The sequence below is a fragment of the Corvus kubaryi genome, unplaced genomic scaffold (assembly GCF_017639235.1).
Source record: "Corvus kubaryi isolate FWS band 111438036 unplaced genomic scaffold, C.kubaryi_AGA036_p1.0 37308, whole genome shotgun sequence".
Lineage (NCBI taxonomy): Eukaryota > Metazoa > Chordata > Aves > Passeriformes > Corvidae > Corvus > Corvus kubaryi.
In genome coordinates, this window is record NW_024581096.1 from 22,448,345 (window position 1) to 22,471,022 (window position 22,678).

The window sequence follows — 22,678 nt, forward strand, 5'->3', positions numbered from 1 at the left end:
CTCTGGTCTTGCACTGAGGATGTTTAATTGGGAAACACCCTTACTTTCCATACTGTAACTATTCTGACACTGTGGTACATTTTTGAGAGGAAGAAACTACAACTGTAACCTTCAAGATGTAAGTATACCACTGATGTATATCAAAGTGTGATGTTTTCTATTTTGCGCTTGTTTTTTTATCTCCCTAGTAATTCAAAACCTTTTTCCTTCCTCTTTCAAAATGCTGAATAGCAAGCTGTTTTCAGCAAACTCAAGATAACGCTTATACATTATTCCTTGAGAATAGCAGTTAGTTAATTAGGTGCATATGAATATGTATATATGCTTTTGGAGGTTGTCATCAACCTTCTGCACAGGCACTACTTTTTATTTATTGAAATTTCACGTACTATTTTATTATCCAGCTTTTGTTACAGCAACTTTTTAAAAAAACAAAACAATAAACCTTTCAGAATTCAAAAATAATCAAATTTTTCTACAAGTCTTACTAATCAGTTTTATAGCTGAACACCCAAAACAATCTTGCACTCTACTCACTTTGCAGACAGGCAGATTTAAGCAATCAGACACACACCACAGTTTTGCAGTCAGCTACCTCTCACCAGGAACTAAGTTTCATTACATGATTTAGAGGACCAGCCTGCTCTCTATTAGATCACCTCTTTGGAACATTATTTTTTTTGAGAAAGTCCGTAAACTTCTGAGTTTAAGTTTGCAAAATGTTCTGAGTCCATAAAATAGTCCAGAGGATTTATAGCTCAGATTGTAAACAGAGACTGACATACAACCCTTTTGAATCAGACTATAAAGACAACCAGCGTAATTCACCATTTTGCATCAGATTCTCAAATGAGCAAGCAACATTTTCCATGAAGTTTCTAACCATTTTGCATAAACTTGTATTTCTTCCTTAGTCTACAGGTTTTTCAAAAGTTAAGTTTATTTAAGTACTATTCCTGATGATGTGAGGACACACCTTCAGCTACAAGTCTATTAAAAAAAAAGTTAAAAATCCTTTGAAGTTTTACAGTTTCTCCACTAAGTACTATCATAAGAGTTTTTTACCAGACATTTTTCACCAACATGTTGTCAGCAAGTCACTAGTCTTAACCATGGAGGCTCTGGTTCACAAAAGTACAGGACTGAAACTGAGCTGAATGCCATGCAAATAATCTATACATTTTAACCAGTGTTGCTTTAGTGGCTTTCATTATGCCTTCTGTAGCTTTGCTTTCACGTTCTTCACTTGAAGTCCATGATGTACTACAAAATATTATATGAGGCTTAAGAAAAAATGCACAGTTCAAAAACCAGCTCACCAAGACATCAGTTATTCAAGAGCCAATAATAAAAATGTGGATTTAGTAACACAGAATTTATCTGTTTGATGTATGGGAGCAACACACCAAATCAAGAGTGTGAAGTACTGATAACCCATTCCCTTCTCCAAAACATCTTCAGGTGATTGTGAGACTTTTTAAAAAGGATATTCTGTAAGTACTTTTTAAAATAACTTTCTCAGTTTTGCTAGCTATTCTCATCACTAAATTTCTTCTCCCTTGGACTTGTTTCATACTTCATGAAACTAATTTTTAACCAAAATTTTACATATTCAATAAAACGTAATTTATTTCTAAGTATTTAATTTTGCATAAATCAAAGCTAAATTTGTTATAAAGTTCACTACTGCAATTCACCACCATGTATTAAATAAACAAATCCACATACAGTTGAGCCAGAGCTGTATTTTAATATACCAGAATCTGCGTAAGCAAGCCTGAAAATGAAGCAAAGCAGACTAATAAAAGATTCCAAAATTTTTAAAAGCAGGGTGTTATGAATTAACAACGTATATGCTGCTCTAATCTCTAGCTTCCAGTGCTAGACCTCAATATTAATGTATTTAAAGTCCAAAATCTCCCCACATTCATGTGAACTAACATGTAAGAATAATTAACACGTACGCAACGAAGCTAAGAGTGTGTTTAATGTATTTAACATATGATAAGCTTTCAATGTTCTTATTTCCTGGAGATGAGCTGAGAGGTAATGGTGGCTCTAGGCTTTCACCCGTAATGAGATATTATCAGTTCCCAGTTAAGCAAAACCAGTTCAACTCAGACCTTCAAGAATGCATGTTTTGAAGTTTTGCTGGCACCTACATGTAGGTTGTGAAGCAATTTGTTACATTTTATCTTTAGTCCAATACCAGGACATCAAAAAAACCCCTCAAGCATGAAAAAAGAAGGCCTCCCACTGATTTCACTTGGCATTCGATCAAACCCGGTGCCTATTCATCATGACTGTGAAGTACTGTCCACAACTACAAGGCCATTAAAATTCTAACTAGCAAGGTAGTTTCTTTGTCCGTATGAAAACTGTTGAACAGAGCTGTACAGAAACAAAAGGCTTTGGGGTTTTGCCCATGAAGCTATTTTTTGAAATATGTTTTTTTTCTTTTCTAAATAACCAGATTTGGTTGTATCAAAGAATACTTCATATCTTAGTCTTAAAGGACTTAAAGCTTGATCACAGTAACTGTCAGTAGTTCTGTAGCCAAGTGTCAACCACTAACTGGTCACGCCCCTCCACACTTTCTGAAGAACTCAGCATTGCATATGGAAGATCTGACAAAGTTTAGATTTACTTTCTGAAATCAAGGGTACCAGAGCAGAGATATCTATTCTGATTTTTCCAAATTTCAGAAGCAGTTAGCCTTTGTATTTCCAGCTACTGATGTCTACTAACTCCCACTTTCCTGATATGGCAATGTGTTTTCTGCACATACAAAAAAATAAGCAAAATTTTCACAGGGAAATTATTTATTTTGATTAAGGAAAAAATTGTGGGCATAAATGTGATTTTTTAGAATCAAAAATATAACACTTTTTCTTAGTTCCCAAGTAGTCTAATTCTTAAAAAAAAGAGTATCTTAAATTCCATTTAGAATTCAACACTAATGCTAGATAAAATAATCTATGAACATTGTTTGTCCTGTGGTTTTACGTTCACAGTTGTCTTCCCAATTCTTGGAAGAATATACAGAGAGCCCAAAACATGTAACACATCATTTGAATTTCAAGCTTCACTTGCCTGGTGCCTATATAATATGAGAGAGTCTGAAATCGGAAGAAAAGGTCCAGTAACCCATATAATAAAAGTAACATGCTAAAACTCATTGGTTGAATGTCTTTACATACTATTACAACTAAACCAGCAACAGTCTGTAACTAAATCAGAAAATGTCTACACAAATTCAGCCCAGCTTTTATGTATATATAAATTATAACACTACCTTCAATTCCTTTATTATGCCCTCTCCAGCATTCAGTGAACATAGGGACTGTTTGGCTGGCTTATCAATACAACTTTTCACATTTACCTTACAAAATACAGTCATACTAAACACAAAGTGTGTCTACTAAGTGTATCTTATATTTTAATCTTGAAATGAGTACAGACTTGTTTCTTTGATAGGCATTTCTCAATTTGATAATACCATTCATTACAAGTTGGCTTTTATTTCTGTGTCACTCATAAAGGCCTTGAGGCAATCAAGGGTTGTTCCGATTTCATACATATAAAGATTTAAGTCCAAAACACAGCTGTGCTTGCAGTGCTCAGCTCTTTCAAGAATGCATGGTATCTGGTAAGCATCTTGACATGCTTGGAGGGAAGTCCCTATGGATTTGAGCAGCGCTTACAAACAGAGAGCATTTATATAAACAAAACCAGGTTTCTGATGCTGGAAGCCCAAAAAAGAGAAGCACATCACTTACTGAACACATTGTTCTAGGGTCAGATGACTAGTCCATAATTAAGCAAAAATGTCATCAGAAGTTACTTCTCCACAGTGACATTTCATTTCATAACAACCTACCCTTTTCTCCTTTCATGATTTTATACTTTTTTCATTCTGTTTTTCAAATCTAGAAATATTTAAGTGCTTCACAAAACAGCTTTGACTCCTCACACACCTAAATGTTCCATCCTTTACACTAAATGAAGCAAATACAACTGACAAATTAGTGTACAATCAAATTAAAATATATAAAAAACCAAGATTCTATCATGGGCAACAGTAATCTACATTTCCAAGCTTCCACACGTTTTTTAACTTTGTTATGAATTTTCATTCTGGGTTGTTTCGTTTTTGGTTTGTTGTTTGGTGGGGTTCTTTTCCAAAGAAGGAATCTGGATACAATAGAGATGTCCTTCTCTAAAAAGTTTCCACTGATTAGACAGAACTTGTTTCTCCCTTGCCTCCTGTAGGCTTGTATCTTCCTTAAAATTTCACAGAACAGCAGAAATTTAACACCAGATGACATATATTCCAATTTTTATGTCTTGCTCCAAAAGGAGAACACACTCTTCCCAAAGATTACAGGTGATGTATTAACTTCCTTCTAAACTCATTGTGAAAACTGACAAAATTAATCTGATTAAAATACTTAAGACCTCCCAAATTCTTTAAAAAAAAACCCCAAGACCCAAAACCAAACAAAAACAACTTCCCCACAAATCAGAAACAGATACCTAATACACAAAACGTCTAAAACATTAAAGCCTGCCAGAAAAACATATGCAACAAGTTAATACAAACCATTTCATGCACAAGTTCTATTTATAAACCATTTCTTCAACCCTAGCTACCCAGTATAATATATGTTTTGTCATCATAGATACAAGTACTGCTTTCTCTCAAACGATGGAAGGAAAAACAAGAGATGGCATCTTTCTCTACTGCATTATACAGATGACCAAGTTTTTTAACTCAAACATTGCCAAATTAGGAAGAGAATATAATGTACATTAGAAGAAATTCCATACAACTAAAACAGTCAACCACAGAACACACCTCTGAAGTTTACCAACATTACTCCTTCAGGAAGAATATGAAATGATGCATTTTAAAACTGGAATTCAAGAGAGTACTGAGGTTTAAAAAAATCAAAACAGAGCAAAACACAACTCTTAATATGTATTTCTACTCATTGTAATATTTACCTTCTCTTATTTTACAAAAGAACAAACAATCTTTTTCTCTACTATTAATTCAAATAAAATGGGAATTATTTCATCATGCTTTGAAGAATGCTTTTTAATAAATGTCGTGTTTATAGTCTTCAACTGTGTAATACATCTTAAAAAAATATTCGTGACAATTCTCTGTGCAGCAACATTTATCATTCACGAGAAAAAAAAAGCACTTTTAGTTAAAACATCACCACATTATAAAACCAAGTTCATTTAAGATTGGTGAGATTCCTGAAAAATTACTTTAGGCACACAATCAAAATAAAACTAGTACACCGTAAATCCTTTTGCCTCCCTCCCTCATTCTTTCTCAAAATCAGAGAGAAACACTGTTTTTGAGTTGAAAATAGTAAAAATAATGTTGGCTAATTGAACTAGGTGTCAAGCTGAGAGAAAATTACATTTACAATAAAAGTTAAATGAAACAAAATTTTAGCTTAGAATCAGAAGGCTGCAGTCTTAATAATCTGCATAGGAACTAATAATTTTATCCAAAGTACTTCTATGATGCAATAAAGACAACATTGGTTAATTGTGGCTAAGCATTCAAGATTAGAATTACTTTCAAATATAACAAACACTCATTCTAGAACAATTTTACCAAAAAGTGGTATTCTTCAGATGGCTTTTTTAGCTCTTAGGAAAATATACTGCTCAAGTGTTACCACAAATTATATATTTTAATATGGTTCCATGTGTTTAAGTCTTTTGCAACATCACATAAAAACCTACTGACTTCCCACAGTTCACCAGATAATCTCAGGAAACTAAAATGAAAAGTAACTTCCTATGTAATCTTCTAGAATTAACAATAGTATAAATACTGCACATCTCTTTGTATTTTATATATTACTCAATATTCCCAGTAACCACAAAATTTTAAGTTTGACCTATTTAATTCAGCCATGCATTTGAAGGGTAAGATAGTAAGATAAACAGACGGCGTTTAGCTACGTATGTCAGACGTCCTCACTCTTCAAAAGCACGCATCTGAGTGAAGAGCCCAGAAAAATAGGGTCATCATCTAGTGGAAAAATAACACTTCGTATACCGCATAACAGAACTAGTAAATAGGAACTAAAAAGCAGAACTTCCCAATTAATAAGAATCTCAGTTGCCTTTGCCCTACCTTTATCTGCTGTCTTCTAAGCATCGCAAGTTCCCTCATATCTCGGAATGGTTGCAGTAAGTACTGGTAGAGCTCCGTGGTCGCTTCTGCAAGACTACTGTAGGCCTCATCTTCCATTTGGTACAGTTCAAGCAGCTCTACCATACTTTCTGTATTCTTATGTTTTTCCAGAAGCTGAAGAAAAAGTATGAGTTTTAATGAAAATATTGGAACATTCCTGCTGAAAGTGAAAGTAATTTAAAAAACATTTTTTAGCCTATCCTCATGCATCATCTTCTCCTTCCCACAAAATCACCGGACAAACAAAACAAAACAATACAAAACAAAACAATCATAGTCCCGGAAACAAATCTTCAATTTAACCAGTTAAGTATAAGCACATCTCTGACAACCTTAACTGACCAGCACTCAGATGGATCTTTTCATTTCCAAAAATTATTGGAAGGTAATGAATATGAGCACAAAGACAGCAGAAAAAACCAACTTAAAACAACAACTTAATGTAGCAATCCAGTATGCTACTTCAGACACTTCCCACTTTTAAGTATCAGAGCAGGGAGAAAAGGAGTGATAGAAAAGGAGACAAGAAGAAGAGTTGCATTTTGAACCTCCTACATTTTTGAGAATTTTTGGTTTTGTGTTTTTTTGTCAGTCTATTATTTAGACCCACACAGCCCCCACCACATCAGTGTGGCTTCAGACACAGAGAGGCATCTATACAAAACAAAACTTCCTAGAAAGTTTAATCAAAAAACTTCAAATGTATGAAGTTTTCATTAATTTTAACTTTACAAGGGGAATTACCTTGTTATAATCTTTAAAAAATACTTAGCTGTTAGTATAAAACTACCTTAATTCATATAAGAAAATACAACATCAATGTCTGTCTGTTCTGTCTTTTAGTGCCTATGAAGCAGAAAATTCGCATGTTTGTACAAACTAGATGCAACGTATGATTTTTTTATTGTATATGCTCCCTTTGCATCTATTTTCGGCATTTGCCTGAGCAGACTTTACATGGTGCTGGAAACGCTTCACCATTTCTAATAAAAAATATTCAGTTGTTTAATAAAAGCTAATATCATACAGACATGTGGAATACTTGATGTCTTTACAAAGACAAGACTACCTGAAATTAATTCCCCTCTTACGTCATTTTCTAAGTCAGTCTCTTGTTCTTATCATCTCAAAAGCATATATTCACAGTCCAAGTTTATTTAAACTTACCGAAGATTAGGAACACTGTGGAATAAATACATCCTATCTTCTATTTGTTCATTCAAGTTAGATGCTAAGCCATCTGTGAAATACTCTCTGTATAGTGAACTGTGTTTCAGTTACCAGAATGGGTAAGAAAAATTTTTTTCTTCATAATGGAAAGTTTGTTTAAGGTTTGTAACTCTACCTTTGAAGCACTAAAGAAGGCTAGAGAGAGGATGCAGGGCAGAACAAAGAGATGCTCACAGTGGCTTCATTTACATGTTCAGCATCAAAATAACAGTCAGATTCCATGAAAAGACAGGAAGAGCTTTCCCTTATTAAGGCTTACCAGAGAAGAAAGGTCTGGGAGAGACCATGTAGAACAGATGTGAAACTCCTCAGCAGCACAAGGCAAACTGTTTTGTTACCTGAACAATTTCACACGGAGAATTGTTCCTATCGCAAAGTCATTTGCTAAGCTCTTCTATTCTTCCAGTAGCACACAGTATCTTTCAGCATTTGAGTTCTCACTGAGAACACCACCACTGGGCATACAGTCTCTAAAACCAGCATTTTATTAACTTTTAGTGTTAGACACACATAACCTAAAACTATAGCAACCCAGATACTCTCAGACTCGTGACCTAAGCCCCCATGAATCTCACACATTATTCCAACTCACTATTTGTTTTAACCATCTAGTCTAAGAAGACACCATCTTCCTCAGCTCCACTTCCATGTGACTAGAGCCTAAAAGCAAAGTTGCCATATACCACCTTTCTCCTACCTTCCCCAGGCACAATCAGAAATCCTTCTGCAGTCCCTAAGCTGTAATTATCTCTCCATCAAGCTACTAAATCTTTCTTGTCAAGCCACCCATTGCAAGAGGGTAGAGTAGCTCTACCAGTACATGACAATGTCCTTTTAGTTGCTTAGGCTATTAGTATCTTACTATTAAATAAATTTACACCTTTGTTTCATAATGAAACCCTACTACTCCACTAGGATATAAACTCTAGAGGGCAACAAAAAATGACAATATGAGAAAATTTAATAATTTAAATATCATTAAAAGGGGAATCCTAGGTAAATTTATTCCAGGGACAGAACAATACAATGCAGGGGCTTTTTTCTTTTTATTCACAGCCCATTCTTAAAGCCTATTTAAAAGTTCTGGTATTTTGGTAGACAGGCACAACTTTGCACAAGCTGGAGTGAAAGTGCCAAGAAATGAAGGACCATTTCAATTTTATGACTATCAGTATAGTATAAAGACATCTTAAGGACACTAAAAACTAGTAGCTACATACAACTACTTGGCTGTTCAGAAAAAAAATCATGTCCATCCCTGAAATCAGTAGGGATAAAATAATGAATTATCAATACATTCCTGTGCAGACAAAAGGTAAGTAAATGGGTATAACTTCATGGTCTTGTCTGTGTCCAGTCCTATTTAGTCTGCTGTTGGGTTTACCCAAAACCTAAATCAAATCAAATCCTAATTCTCAACTCCTTCAAAAATACCAAACCTTCAATAAAAAAACAAACACAGAAGTGACAGCACGTTATTCATAACCAATTAATAAAGAACTATAGATATATATTCTTTAACTATTAACACAAGGTAAGCTTCCATTCTCTGTTCCTAAGGCAACGATGCACACAGAATCAATTACCTGTGACTAATGAGGGCTTTCTGAATGAAAACCATGACAAAATTTCATTTAATCTGCAGTTGCAAAAAAAAAAGATGTAACGAAACATGAAAAATTACTTAGAAACCAAAGGCTATCATCTTATTTGGTTTAATGCAAAGATCAATGAGCTATTCAGTAATTCTTCTACTCTTCAAAACAGGTAGGAAAGTAACCAGCCTGAGAGTACTTCTAACATACAGCCTCATTACACCCATCCATCTATTCAGACCCCATTTTCATGGAAAAACACTAACCTTGGACATAAAGCTTGAATATTGTGTTCAGCTTTGGGACCCTCACTACAAGAAAGGCATCAAGATGCCTTTCATGGAAGTGGTGAATTGTCTAGAGAACAAGTTTTTTAAGATTAGCCTAAATAAATCAAAATATCTGACTCCTGGTTAAAAACTGCTGCTCGCCCTAGCAGCTACCAGGAAAGCAGGAAGCAGAAAAACTGTAGTGTTCCATATGCAATGTGCTGCCTACTTTTCTTTCCCCAAGAGAAGAAAGATGGAGGGAAAGACCTACAAAAAATGAAATGGGATTTCTAGATACAGCACTTCTCAAAATGGTACAATACCTAATTTAAAACCCCACTCAAAAAGGTGTATTTTCCTTTCAGCAAATATCCAGTCTTCCCAAGCTGAGTAGATTAGCTTCTAGGAAAGTTCACCTGAACTTTCTATGAACTAACTATAAAAATCAACTCTAAGTTTACTAAACAAAAGGTAATAAGATGGTATAGCTAATACAGCACTTGGAAATACCTTCCCAACTGCCAACCCTTTTCCCTAATCTTACCTAATACAGGCTGGAGGTTGCTGCAGTTAATCCTAATGGAGTCTTACTCCTTCACTAAATGTACAGTTTGTTTTCTAACTGAAGGTTGTAGCCATGTGGGGATTGGTCTCTTCTCCCAAACAACAAGTCACAGAACAAGAGGAAATAACCTCAAATTGTGCCAGGTTTAGATTGGATAGTAGGAAGAATTTCTTCACACAAAGGATTGTCAAGCACTGAGACAGGCTGCCCAGCAAAGAGGCTCAGTCATCAGCCCTGGGGGTATTTAAAAGATGTGCAGATGTAGCACTTAAGGACTTGGTTTAGCCTTGGACTTGGCAGTGCTACATTAATGGATGGACTTGGTGATCTTAAAGGTCCTCTCTGACCTAAATGATTCTGTATAAATGGTTTAAAGGAATACAGAACTGTTCTCTCTCACATTTTGGAACTGGAGTGAGTACCAATCACCAAGTCTTTAACAACCCAGTGTGGTATGAACAGAAGACCACAGTAGCTTTGATTCTACTTCTAGACAGAGCCTTGTAAGCCAGATGAAGAGTCCAGGTGCTTTATTGCCACCAGCCTGGAAGGGGCACTGACACGGGAAATAGATGGTGAAAAACTGGCTGCACAGAGCACCTCCCATTATAACAGAGTCTGATGGAGCTTTCCTGTTCCAGACCAAAGTTAGCTGAAGCATTTTTTAGCTGGCTGCCATCCAGATAGTATTCAGACTACTAGATACCTGGGATTCTGGGACTAGCCACAGAATTAATGTCATAATGGAAACCACGCCTTCCACAGACTCACAGGTAGTTTGATTCTGTATACTCCCATTTTCACACAGGCAGTACCTAAATCAGTACCTAGCCAAGTGTCTAGACCAACCTGCAACATTAAAGCCAGGCAGTTTTCAAGGTGCTGGCATAAAATACACGAACCATTTTTGTGGCATGTTTTATGCCCCAGCGAAGACGTTCTCAGCACAGACATTCAGTGTTACTGCTCATTTACTTCAACAGTCTCAGTATGAATTTTTGACTTTCACAATTTTTTAAATTATATTATTTAAAGAAGTGGGTGGAGGAGAGCAGAGTAACATCCTGTACAGGCCTGACTAGCTCTATACCCATTGAATGCTGCATTTATTTTAAGAATCATGTTTCACAGATGTTACATTGTTCACAACTAAACGAATCCATATATTTTAGGCAACTATTATGCAGATACACTCTAACCAGCAGGAAACACTTTTTTTTTTTCAATTTAACAGCACATATATTTGAACTATATAATAAAGATTATTTCTGTCTTCTGTATTTTTTAAATTTTGTTCAAAAAGCTTTAAAAGCATTACAGCAGACAGTGTAATTAGGTGCAGGATGACCTCAGCTGGAAGCATAATCCAAAGCTTGATTTAATCACAGAAGAGTCAAGTCTTACATTTCCTTCGCTAATACTCCCAAAACTTTCCCTGCTGCTCCTATTTTTTGGTGCATTTTGTAAAAACATTGTGATATGACACATAACCATTTTTAGATAAAATCATTCATAAAGATATTTTTCAGTATCTTCCTAAACTCCTTCATAGTTCTAAAATAACTACAGAATACCCTATTTTACTATGAATTTAGATTGTGAGATGCCTGACAGTATTACCTGCCATTTCCAAGAAGCATTCTGAAGATTTAAATTGAAGCATATTCAGTTTCACAGGTAAAACTATGGATAGCTGTTGTTGGAGAGGAGTACTGCAGAGTAGTTTTTAGATACTCCATCCTTTGTCCTGAGAACAGCAGTCCTAAGAGTAAAATTCTCAACTCTCCTGATGATGCACTGGAAATACTCCACAATGAGCCTCAGACAATGAGTTATAAAGAAGTAAAGCTACAGAGTACATAAAACCTGTATACAAAATTTTAGCAACTGAACTTAGAAGGCAACCCTTTGTTTGCATCAGAACGTGCTTAGAACTGTTTCTCTTTAAACAAAAAAATCATTGTTAAAAGCAAACACACTCCCACATGTCCTGACAATAAGCACGAGTCTCAATTACATTAAATCTTCACTACAGGCAAACTGCTTTTCTCACTCTTACAAACATGTGATCCTGTACTTAAACGTAACCCATTATAGTTAAAAGCTTAAGACTCGCCAGGACATCCAGCTGTTTGCATGATTGCATTGCCATCAATAATCCTTACCTTTGTAGTAAAAAAAGATCAGTTGCATTACTGTAGCAGTAACAGACCAAAGCCTGACTCTCCCACACAGATCTGAAGTACATTTTACTGCTAGGGCAGAAATCATCTAAGAGAATGCAAAATCTAGATACGGAGGGAGGATGTCATAAATAAATTAGATAATACTGACTAGCATGGGAAGTGCTGGATCCAGCACCACATCTGTCTAACCTCTTAAGATTTACAAAAGATAAAAAACAAGTGAATTCCATACTAACTTATTTGGAAACAACACAGCAATTGACCACCTACTGAGTGCACAAAAAGTGTCCAGTTTTTTTCAAAGAGGCTTCTGAAGACAGGGACTTGAAGTGCACTGCCAAGTTTATTGTCTGCATTTGGAGAAGGTTTTTTAAATGGTTGTTTAAAGAAGAGCTGAGCTAATTCAACTAATTAAACCAAAAGCACACATAAAACGTACATAACAAACAAGATCCAAGTTCACATGTATTCAAAAAAAATGAACCGCAAACGAAAGAGAACCCAACAAAGATACTGGAAAGCAAAACATGGGGTGTTTAAAACACAAAAAAGTAAGAAACAACATGTCCATAAGATGTGTTATCTAGGCTTCTCTGAAGAGCCGCTAATATAAAATGAACTATGTTATTCCCCTTTAAACACTACTTAAAACAGTCCTTTACCTGCACACAGCAAGCCTATGTACCTCAGCACATGTGTGCAGAGATGTTATGGGTGGGTGGCAAGGATTTTGTACCAGGGGGGCTACAGAAGTGGCATCTGTGAGAAGATGCCAGAGGTGTCCCCCATGTCCAACAGAGCTAAAGCCAGTGAGCTCCAAGATGGACCCGCCACTGGCCAAGGCCAAATCCATCAGCAACCACATAGCATCTCTGGGATAATGCATTCAAGATGGGGAAAGACTGCTGGCACAACAACTGAAGCCCAAGAAAGGAGCAAGAACAGGTAAGAGGAACAACTCTGCACACACCAAGGTCAGTAAAGAAGAAACTGGAGGAGGTTCTACAAACACCAGTGTAGAGATTCCCTTGCAAGCTGTGGAAGACGCCATACCGGAGCAGATGGATGAGCCCTGAAGTAAAACACTATTTCATAGAAAGCCCATGCGGGAGCAGGTTCTTGGCAACCTGTGGCCCCATGAATGAGGGAGTCCATGCTGGAGAAGTTTTCTGACAAGACCTATGATCTCATGGAGGACAGACACTGGAGCAGTCTGGTCCCCAAGGACTGCACCCCATGAGATGGACTCATACTGCCAGAAGTCCATGAAGGTCTGTCTCCTGTAGGTGGGTCACCATGCTAGAGCAGGGGAAGAGCACAAAGAGGAAGGTGTGGTAAAGAAAACAGATGATGAACTGACCACAACCCAGCTTCCCTTTCCTCCTATGCCATCCAGGGAGAAAACACAGAAAAATCAGTAGGGAAGTTGAGCCCAAGATGAAGGGAGGGATGGTGTAACGATGTTTTATGATTTGGTTTGACTTTTCATTATCAAACTCTGATTTATTTGCAATAGATTAAATTGATTTCCCCCAGATGATTCTGTTTCACCTGTGACAGTAACTGGTGAGTGATCTCTTCTTGTCCTTATCTTGACCCTATCATTTTCTCACCCTATCCAGCCGAGGAGGGGAGTCACAGAGCAGCCCTGGTGGGCACCTGGTGGACAAAATGTACCCACCACAAGAGTGCAACCCAGAAGCATATGACCAGCAGACTGCTAGGCTTCTTTTCACTCCTATCAGTTATCTTCACTTATACTCAGGTTAACAGCTCCTGGACAGTAACAATTGCTTTTGTCCAGATCATTTACACAGCCTACCAAAACACATCTCATTGCAACATACTACCGGTAATATAACTCCACAGAAAAGGAAGAGAACTGAACTGAGTGACAAAAACTGAAGCAGTATTTTAATGCAGCCAAGTGAGCCAAAACATTACTTCCATGTATGCATCATTACTGAACAATGCAATTTCTACCACACAAAATTCTAAACAGAAATCTCAGCAGAACTGTATGTACATACGTAACTTGTTGGAAAATCACAAGGCTCAGGCATAAAGCTGTCAGCTCTGACAACAACATATGGAACACTAGATCTCTTCTGAAAGCTCAAGAGGGAGACGTCAACAATTAAAAACTACGCATCTCCTTCCCTGTAAAGAAGACAAACATGTAACACCATGTGGGGTTTTTTTAGCTGGTACTTGTCTGGTCACCATACCTTGCTGTGATGTGGCTGTGCCACTCCTGAGTTAGACTGTCATGTCAAATGAGTGTTTATAAATACCAGGTATGAGTTCGAATTTAGTGTATTACTCTAGCACAGAAGTCATAGCAAAAAAGGGCTAACTGCATCGGAGCACTCATTATACAGGAGCGCTAGGTTTTCCTTTTCCTGTCAGTAACACAGAAATAGGTATTTACATTGTAACATAATTCGATTAATAAAATAGATCTGTTTAGATCTGTATTTCAGACTTATTACAGCATTTTGGGACCCCTTTCCTTTGAAAAGGTGCAAAATAACTAAAAGCTAAAGTCACTAATGAATCACTGGTAGTTAGGAACATAGTAACTCTGAACAAAAAGACTTCTAGGCAACACCCCACCCTGAAGGCTTGGCAAAGAACTTACTTTACAGGTATCCTAATGAGTTCTAAGTAATTTTTTTTTCTGCAAGTCAGAAGACTGAGAACATACATTACACAAGTGCTCAGGCTGTGCCATAAAATACTATAACTTCTGGTCCACAGATTATCTTCTTCTGTGCTTCTGAACCATGCTGTTAGTCAGGAAAATATACTCAAGATACTCAAAACTGACAACTATCTAAACAGACTAAGATTTGCATACAACAAATACATTTAGTTACCACATATTACAGTGCTAGTCTTAAAATCTTTCATGTAAGGTTTGCAATGTCAGGACACAGGCCTAACCAAACACCCATCTACAGTAAAGAGCAAACGTTCTTTTATGAAAACAAAGAAGAACATTTGATGGGAAGAGAAAAAAATTAAAGATGTTCAATCAATTTCACTGTGAAGTCAGCTCATGGGAATTAGATCAGCAGCACTGAATTAGTACTTTTAGCAGTTTTACAATGCATTTGGCATGGTAACAAATAACTCTCAAATGTCTGATAAGTCTACTGTCAGACTTCTAAAAATCTAATTCAAAGCAGGTAAAGCATTACGATAACACCAGATTCTAAGTACTTGTGTAGGTGAATTTGCTTTTTAAAGCTGACCCAATAGCTTGCTCCTATCAAAAGAAGATTCTACTTCCCATCCCCACTTGCCTCTCTTCTTCACAGTCTACTTTGATTCCATGTTCCTTCTGGTCTCAGGTGCCCTCTCCTCCACTTCACTGGCTTTAGTATTTCTCAGATCCTTCAACAAACTAACTCAGCATCTGGCAGAAAACTACTCTGTAGTCTCTCTTGGAGTAATTTACTGAGATTTATTGAGTTGAATCAGCATACCACAAGAACAGAGAAGCAGAACAGGAAGGAACACAAAGCTGATGGGGGGAGGACAGAAAGTGATAGCATCCCCCCCCATCAACACTAGCAAGCTGATGATCCAGTTCTTCAACTCCTTTCAACAACACAGCTGATGAACCTCCTTAATTTAAGGTGGGTGACAGCTGAGAGGTAACTCAAACGGCTCTCTGTGTATTCTTTCAATGCTGGTAGAGTTCAGCCTCTACAGCACCTCATCCAACGGTGAAATCATGGACAGGCAGGCCTAAAGAAACAACATTTCACATCCCTAAATGCAATCTTTAAAGTTTCCAAGCTCAAATAACGGGAATTTTATTTAAAAGCTGAATATGTCCAAAAAAAGCCCAGTAGAGAGAACATATTTACAGTCCACTATTAATAACAAAAGGCTAAGTAAGATATCAAGACAATCCTTAGATCCTGTATCATGCACATTTTCCTCCTACCTTAACAGCAAATACAGTAAATTACAAGCTATTAAATCACTTTCATAACAGAACAGTGTATCAGGGAAAAGCAATTTATATGAGCACCAGGGGAACAGACTTGTATTCAGTGGTGCTAATTGTTTGGGTTGGTTTTATTCCTGTTCTTAGGGAGAAATGAATGGGAAAGGATACTCAATTTAAAAGTTATAGTGAAATAAAAACCATGCATGATAAAATACATTTGAAATTATACATACCATTTACCTATTTATTCAACTCTTCCAGAACACCTCCAATATTGCAAGTAGTTTGGGATTTTTTTAACCTCCTCTCATATATCAATATTTTCTGAATTATACTACTCTGAAGTGACAAAATGATACAATTTAAAATTTGGACATCTGATGATCATGAACAACTAATACACTACTGAAGACTAAAGATTTTGGGCTCTGAAACCACAAGACTCTTTACACCATAGAAAAATTACAAACTTTTAGAAACTTCTGGACCTGATCTACAGATTTTCCCCCTTGAAAGTTTCACAACTTAATTAATACATTAATTTCTTTTTTTTTTTCATTTCTTCTTCTTCTTCATTTTTAAAATTTCCTTACAACAGATATAAAACATGCAATGTTTTTTAAAGTTCAGGCTTTCTTTAAAAAAAAAGAAAGCCCTAATCCAAACTAGTTCTATTTTAAGCATGGGGTTCAACTAGAAAACACAGTAAGGTTCCTTCTAACATAATAATCTATGATTCTAAGTTTTTGAAAATCTTTTACAACACTCTCTCCCTAAAGTAGCTCAAAACAAGTCATGATGCAATACTGTTGCGTGAATAGTTGCGCTACTATCAATTTTAGATGACGCACACAAATTGTCTGCAAGTCACCACAAACAAATGCTAATTGTTTATTTAAATTACATTTTTCAGATTAAAAAAAAAACCAACCAAAACCATCCAGTTCCATCACACCAATATCACAGCATTTTTCCAAAAGAAGGTCAGAACCACTTGCCTACAAATGCATTTTGAAAAGTATTGTAACAGTAGATAATAAACATTTTGGGTTGTTTTATGCATTTAAGAAATCAGAAGTACTCAACTTCCTTTAAAACAAAATTTAAAGGTTTGCTGAATGACTGGAAGTGTTTTTTAACACCCTTCCAGAAGCAAATCCTAAACAAAGAAGTCCACCAAGTGTTCAGATTTGTCTGAATGGGTAATGTTTGCCATTAGTAATCCAAAAAACTCACAACCATACATTTGATATTACTACAAAAATATTACACCGAGAAATAAATAGCAAGGAAACCCAGAGATAGGGTATTACCAATGAAAGTAACTTTCTTAGAACTGAAAGCTTTTGTGACTGGTGAGGGGAGTCATGCTGATATATCACCAGTGTTCTATTTTTATCTACATTTCCAAAGTCTGGCTTGCCAGGGAAGCTGTCTTCTCATCAAAACAGATACATATACATATACATATTGACTAACTCGGTGATGCTCTGTACCCTTAAAATACCATTTTCCCTCTCCTCCTGTCCTATCTTCCTTCTCTCTGCACCATATTTCTGACGTCTAGGTTTTCATCTCTTCCAAAAGTGAAGTTTGGCAGATACATCTTTTGCTGGACTGAGCCCTAACTTCAACTGAATTTTTCTCCAGTAACAGCAATATCCTGGTGCATTGCAATGCTATGTTTCTAATAATACTAAAAAGTAAATGTTAAAAGCACATCCTCAAAAACAAAAAATGTAGTCATTTCCAGAAATCTCTGCTTCTCAATGCCTTCTTCAGCTTTGTGGTAGCAATATTTACATATGTAAAGCACACAATCCTCCCTGATATTTGTAGAGTGTCTTGTCACGTTAAGGAAGGAAACGTAAAAAGATTAAATTATTAGAGTGAATCTGCTTCTAAATTCCAAACCTGCCTGGGTACTAACACTGTGTCAGCCAGAAAAGGAGAGGAAAAAAATGTTACTGGCTTAAGAAAGCAGTTTCAAACAGCATTTACTTGAAGGGAGGACATTCAATTGAAGAGAAAAGATAATGGTGAAAAAAAATGAGAAAAAATATGCAAGACAAAGGTAAACATGAAGAAAGTACAACCCAATATCATCTCAAAAAGCTAAAAAATTAAGAAAGCTGTGAATCCTGAGTAGCACGATGGATTATAGAACATATATTACATGGGTTGTTCACATCTCTTCAAAATATTCTGTCATATGAAAATGCTGTAAATGGGTACCAAAAATTTAAAACAAAAACCAGGAAAATTTATCACTGCATCTACGGAAACAAGGTGAGTATCAAGTAAAATTATCTCAGCATCAGAATACTCTCCCAAGTAAAAGACATAAATGGTTCCCCAATCTCACTTTAGGTAGTTAAAAAGACCATATATTGCTTTTTTTTTCTTTTTTTTTTCCCTCTCCCAGGTATTTGGATAAGGAAATTAATTATGAGACTGGGAAGCTGCTGTCTTCAGTTTCTAAACATTAAGTCCAGGCCGTCTAACTAATACTGCTGTATTCTACAGAATGTGCTTTTACTTTTCATCTAAGATTTAAGTTCTGTCAAGAAAGATCCAATTTTTCAAGTCAATGCCATTTTCTTTGTGTACATGTAAGTTGCCCATGTTTTGAAAAAATGTACATTGTTTTAAGTACTCTGACTTTTGGATACAGCTGCATTAGTCATTGTCAGCTTGCTCTAGTAGCAGTAGCTCAGTACTAACCAGAGTATCAATACCATGTAGGTGCCTCTCAAGAGCTTGGAGGCTACCTGCCTGTTCTACAGAGCATACCCTACAGCTGACACATTTTATTTTGGTTAGTACTAACTTACAGTACTAGTTCAGCACTTAAACAGCTTATTTACAAAGGATTTAAAATTCAGTGCTATCTACAAATAATAAGTAGAAAAAAAAGCATTCCAACAAAAGTAGCTTGGATTTCCCAAATGCTCAGCACTTCCCAAATGTTCTCCTCATGTCAATAGGAAAAAAAACCTGCACAGTATTTTATTTTAATCCTCTGTGCTCCCAACGTTTAACCCAAAGTGTTCTGCTCCCTCCTGAAACACCTTATGTGTTTTCTAAACCTAATTACTGCAGTTCATATACAATATTCAGTCATTCCTTCTTCTTGTATATAAGGATGTTACATTGGTTTTGATGGGAACACTACTGCTGCTAACATTTTTTCTGTGTTACTGGAACACTGAATACTTTTTGTAATGTTTTATATTTACTTTTGCATTATTTTTGAGTCTGATGTTGAAGCTCTCCTTAAATCTCATTGTGCCTAGATGCAGATCACTGAACAGCAACCAGTCACAACACTTTTGGAAACCTTCCACTTTTGTTACAGTGCCCCACTACCTACCATATAGACATTTACTTTAGAACTCTATGCATATGGCCAAAAACAATGAAATAAAATTCTCCTAGTTACTGAGACAATCCTGAATATTATTTATTACTAATATATTAGAACAGCTTCGACAAAACAAATATTACTGGATATTATTTACCTTTTTTGATATAAAGAGAAATGAGTGACAATATTGAAGAAATACACGCTGGAAAGTAACAAATGTGAAACTCCATGACATATAACTGAACCAATTCTTTGCCACTTCCTCTAATTTGACAAGCATATGTAATTCATTTGAAACAAAAATAAACTTGCCTACTAAACATGAAAAAGTAATTTAGAAAAAAAAATTATCTGATTAATGAAGGAAATAAAGTGACCAAATAGCTTTCCAAAACCCTACATTTTCTTCCCATACAAGTTATTACTGTAACAAAATAGATTTGTTTTTCCTTAGCCTTTCTAGCTCTTTGAATCAAAAGAAAATTAAGTCAAGCAACACAAGATAAAGGTTTTCAGGACTATTCTCTTACTTATCAAATACATCACTATACAGGAGATGGAGATTAAAAAGAGCAGCAGGTCTTCACTTTCAAGGCAGTCTTAACTCAGCCACTGAAGATACTTCCAGAATTACTTCAACATTTAATCAGGCACTTAAAAGTGTTTTGAACTTTCATATTAAATAAAAATACTTAAAAGAAGACACATAGAGCAGGGATACAAAATGGTATTTGTTTACCTGCAAACACTAGAATTCATAGCTTTTATAAAGGAAAAAGAAAACCAAAGAAAGCTTCTGACTAGTTTTATACCTGGCACTCAAGATCCTATAGACTGTCATCCACAAAATTTCAGTCTACCAGGGCAACTAAGAGCTGTATGGAACAGCAACAGGGCTGATAATTCAAAGATGCTGAAGTAGACATGTAACGTACAGATCCGCTTCCCAAACCCTCAACTCTCTATGCAAGAGCACACAAGGAAATGTGGCTGGGGCATGACTAAGCCACCCATCCCTCCTGATCATAATTTAAACTAACACCACTTTTTATTCAGGAAAATATTCCTTCAGCCTTTTGAGAACACAGAATGGACAAAGAGATACAGCACCATTTTTGATATTACTAAACTCACAGAAATTTACAAACATGTACACTTAGCCTAGAGCAACTCTTCTATATCTAGGAAGAACACAGAGAAGAAACTGGCAAGACGAAGAATACAGAGGCAAACTTTTTCTGCCTTCTTGACACAAAGTTTAGTGTTTTGGAAATACTGCCCAGGAAGCTGCAATCCCAAATAAGGATTCAATTATATACTCTCTGTTGCAATAACATCTTTTTATCTTTTAACTGAGTACCTGAGGATTTTTTTCAACAGGTATAAACTTAATGAACAAGTTTTTACTTTAAATTACTCAACTACTCCAAAATTAATAGTTTTATTTGAAAAAAATAAAGGAAGTGCTATTCCAAAACTGCAAATCAGGCAGAAGAAAGGAATCCCAGGTCACAGAGTTCCTCTACAACTATTTTACTTACTCATCTTGGATCTGTTTCTACTTGCAACATTCTTATGGTTTATTAAAGGACTAAAATTCGGACTGAGATAAAAATTACTGTTACAAAAAGCAACAATTACTAACTGCTGTGAAAACAAACTGGCTTGTGTGTAACTTACGGAAAGCAAGCAATGTCCAAGCAGGGGATGCTTAAAACAATGAACATGAGGTTTGGTTGCTCACTTTGCTTTTCCACCCCAAAGAATACAAATCAAGAGAAATTGCAAGCATTTCTCAAGTAATAGCATAACTGCACAGGGGAATTTGTCCGGGGAAATAGAAGAAATACATGAAATAACTATAAACCAGAGGCACATTTTAAGACACTAAATCAAGGTCTTCGGAGTTGGACAATTTTACATTAATGAAGACCCTTCACATTCCCTCCTAGATACCATTCTGGTTACCCGTGCTTCTCAGACACTTCCTCTTTTCCCAAGAAATTCTTGTAAGAGACAAAATTGTTTAAAATTGCTTGGATCCAACATTCCTGCTATCAGCTGACAGAATTCCAGCACAGATGGAAAAGGAAATTAAGTGTGAGATACTACATGGATTCAGTAGGTTTTCAAACTACAAAAACCTTTACTTCAGAAATACCAAGCAGTGCCCATCATCCACTGCTTCATTTGCTTAGAATTGCAATGACAAAGAGTATCAGTATTTGCTTAAAATAAAGACATTTCCTGTAGACTAAGTAAACCCCTAACAGGTAAGGAAAAGAGAAACCTGAGAGCCAAGAGGGAAAGAGCAGGTCATTCCAATGGTTTCTTTTCTTAAACATGAACTACCTTTAATTAAAGAAGGATCGACTTACACAACTGACAGAAGTACAGCTGTATTGACTTTAGGTACACTACCAGACTGGTTACCACGGGAAAGGAAGGTTGTACTGTAGTCAAATACATACATAGGCTCTGCCATTTTATCTGCACCAAGTTCAGAACATTAACAGAGAATAAAATGATGCAGCTTAGAAAACCAATTTATTTTTTTGCCAATAGTACTGGTACTAACAAAACAGAAATTGAGATTCTCCAAGAAACAAATAGTTCTTTCTCAGTAATTCCTAACTAGTGTTTCCTCAAAAACACCACATCCCTCGAGTTAGATATCTAGTTCCTAAATTCCACATGTTTAACAGGAGCTTCTTTTATCCTGCACAGCTCCTTGTAAAAACGGCTGAATTGAAGGCTAAGTCTAATCTAAGCAGACACTCTCAAGCATTCATACAGTCAAAAAAACTGTGAAAGATGATATGTTTTCATATTCTGTGGACTAAAACTACTGTTGAATCTTATCAGACTAATTTCCAATTGTACACTACACAGCAAGATTTAATTAAGTCCTTTAAATAGACATTAAAAAAAAATCAAAATTACATACCCTAATGCAATATTTCGGAAATACACTTTTACCTGGCAATGCTATACTTGGATGTTCTTACCGTAATTACATCATTGATACTACAATTTTCTCATACTCAGTAACTCCAGTCACCAAGGAAAACCTTGGCCTGAACTCTACAGACTCAAAACTATGCCATCAGAGAGCAAGAAGATATGCTCACACCCCATCAAGCAAAAAAACGATCACCACCACACATTTTTTGAAAGAATACTGGCAGGCTATACGTGGTAGCTGAAGCAGCCAAACTTGACCTATATCCACAACAGAATTAAGATGATGTTTGCAAAAATAAAGAATAGTGTAAC

At 36.0% G+C, this 22,678-nt stretch overlaps 1 protein-coding gene across 2 annotated transcripts in view; it reads right to left on the reverse strand.

Moving 5' to 3' along the window:
• JMY (junction mediating and regulatory protein, p53 cofactor) overlaps positions 1-22,678 on the reverse strand; it is a 67,490-nt gene that overhangs the window by 42,800 nt on the left and 2,012 nt on the right. For both annotated transcript variants that reach the window (XM_042028863.1, XM_042028862.1), the window contains exon 2: positions 6,167-6,340. In XM_042028863.1, the coding sequence (XP_041884797.1) occupies positions 6,167-6,340 (174 nt within the window). The remainder of the gene's footprint in view (positions 1-6,166; positions 6,341-22,678) is intronic.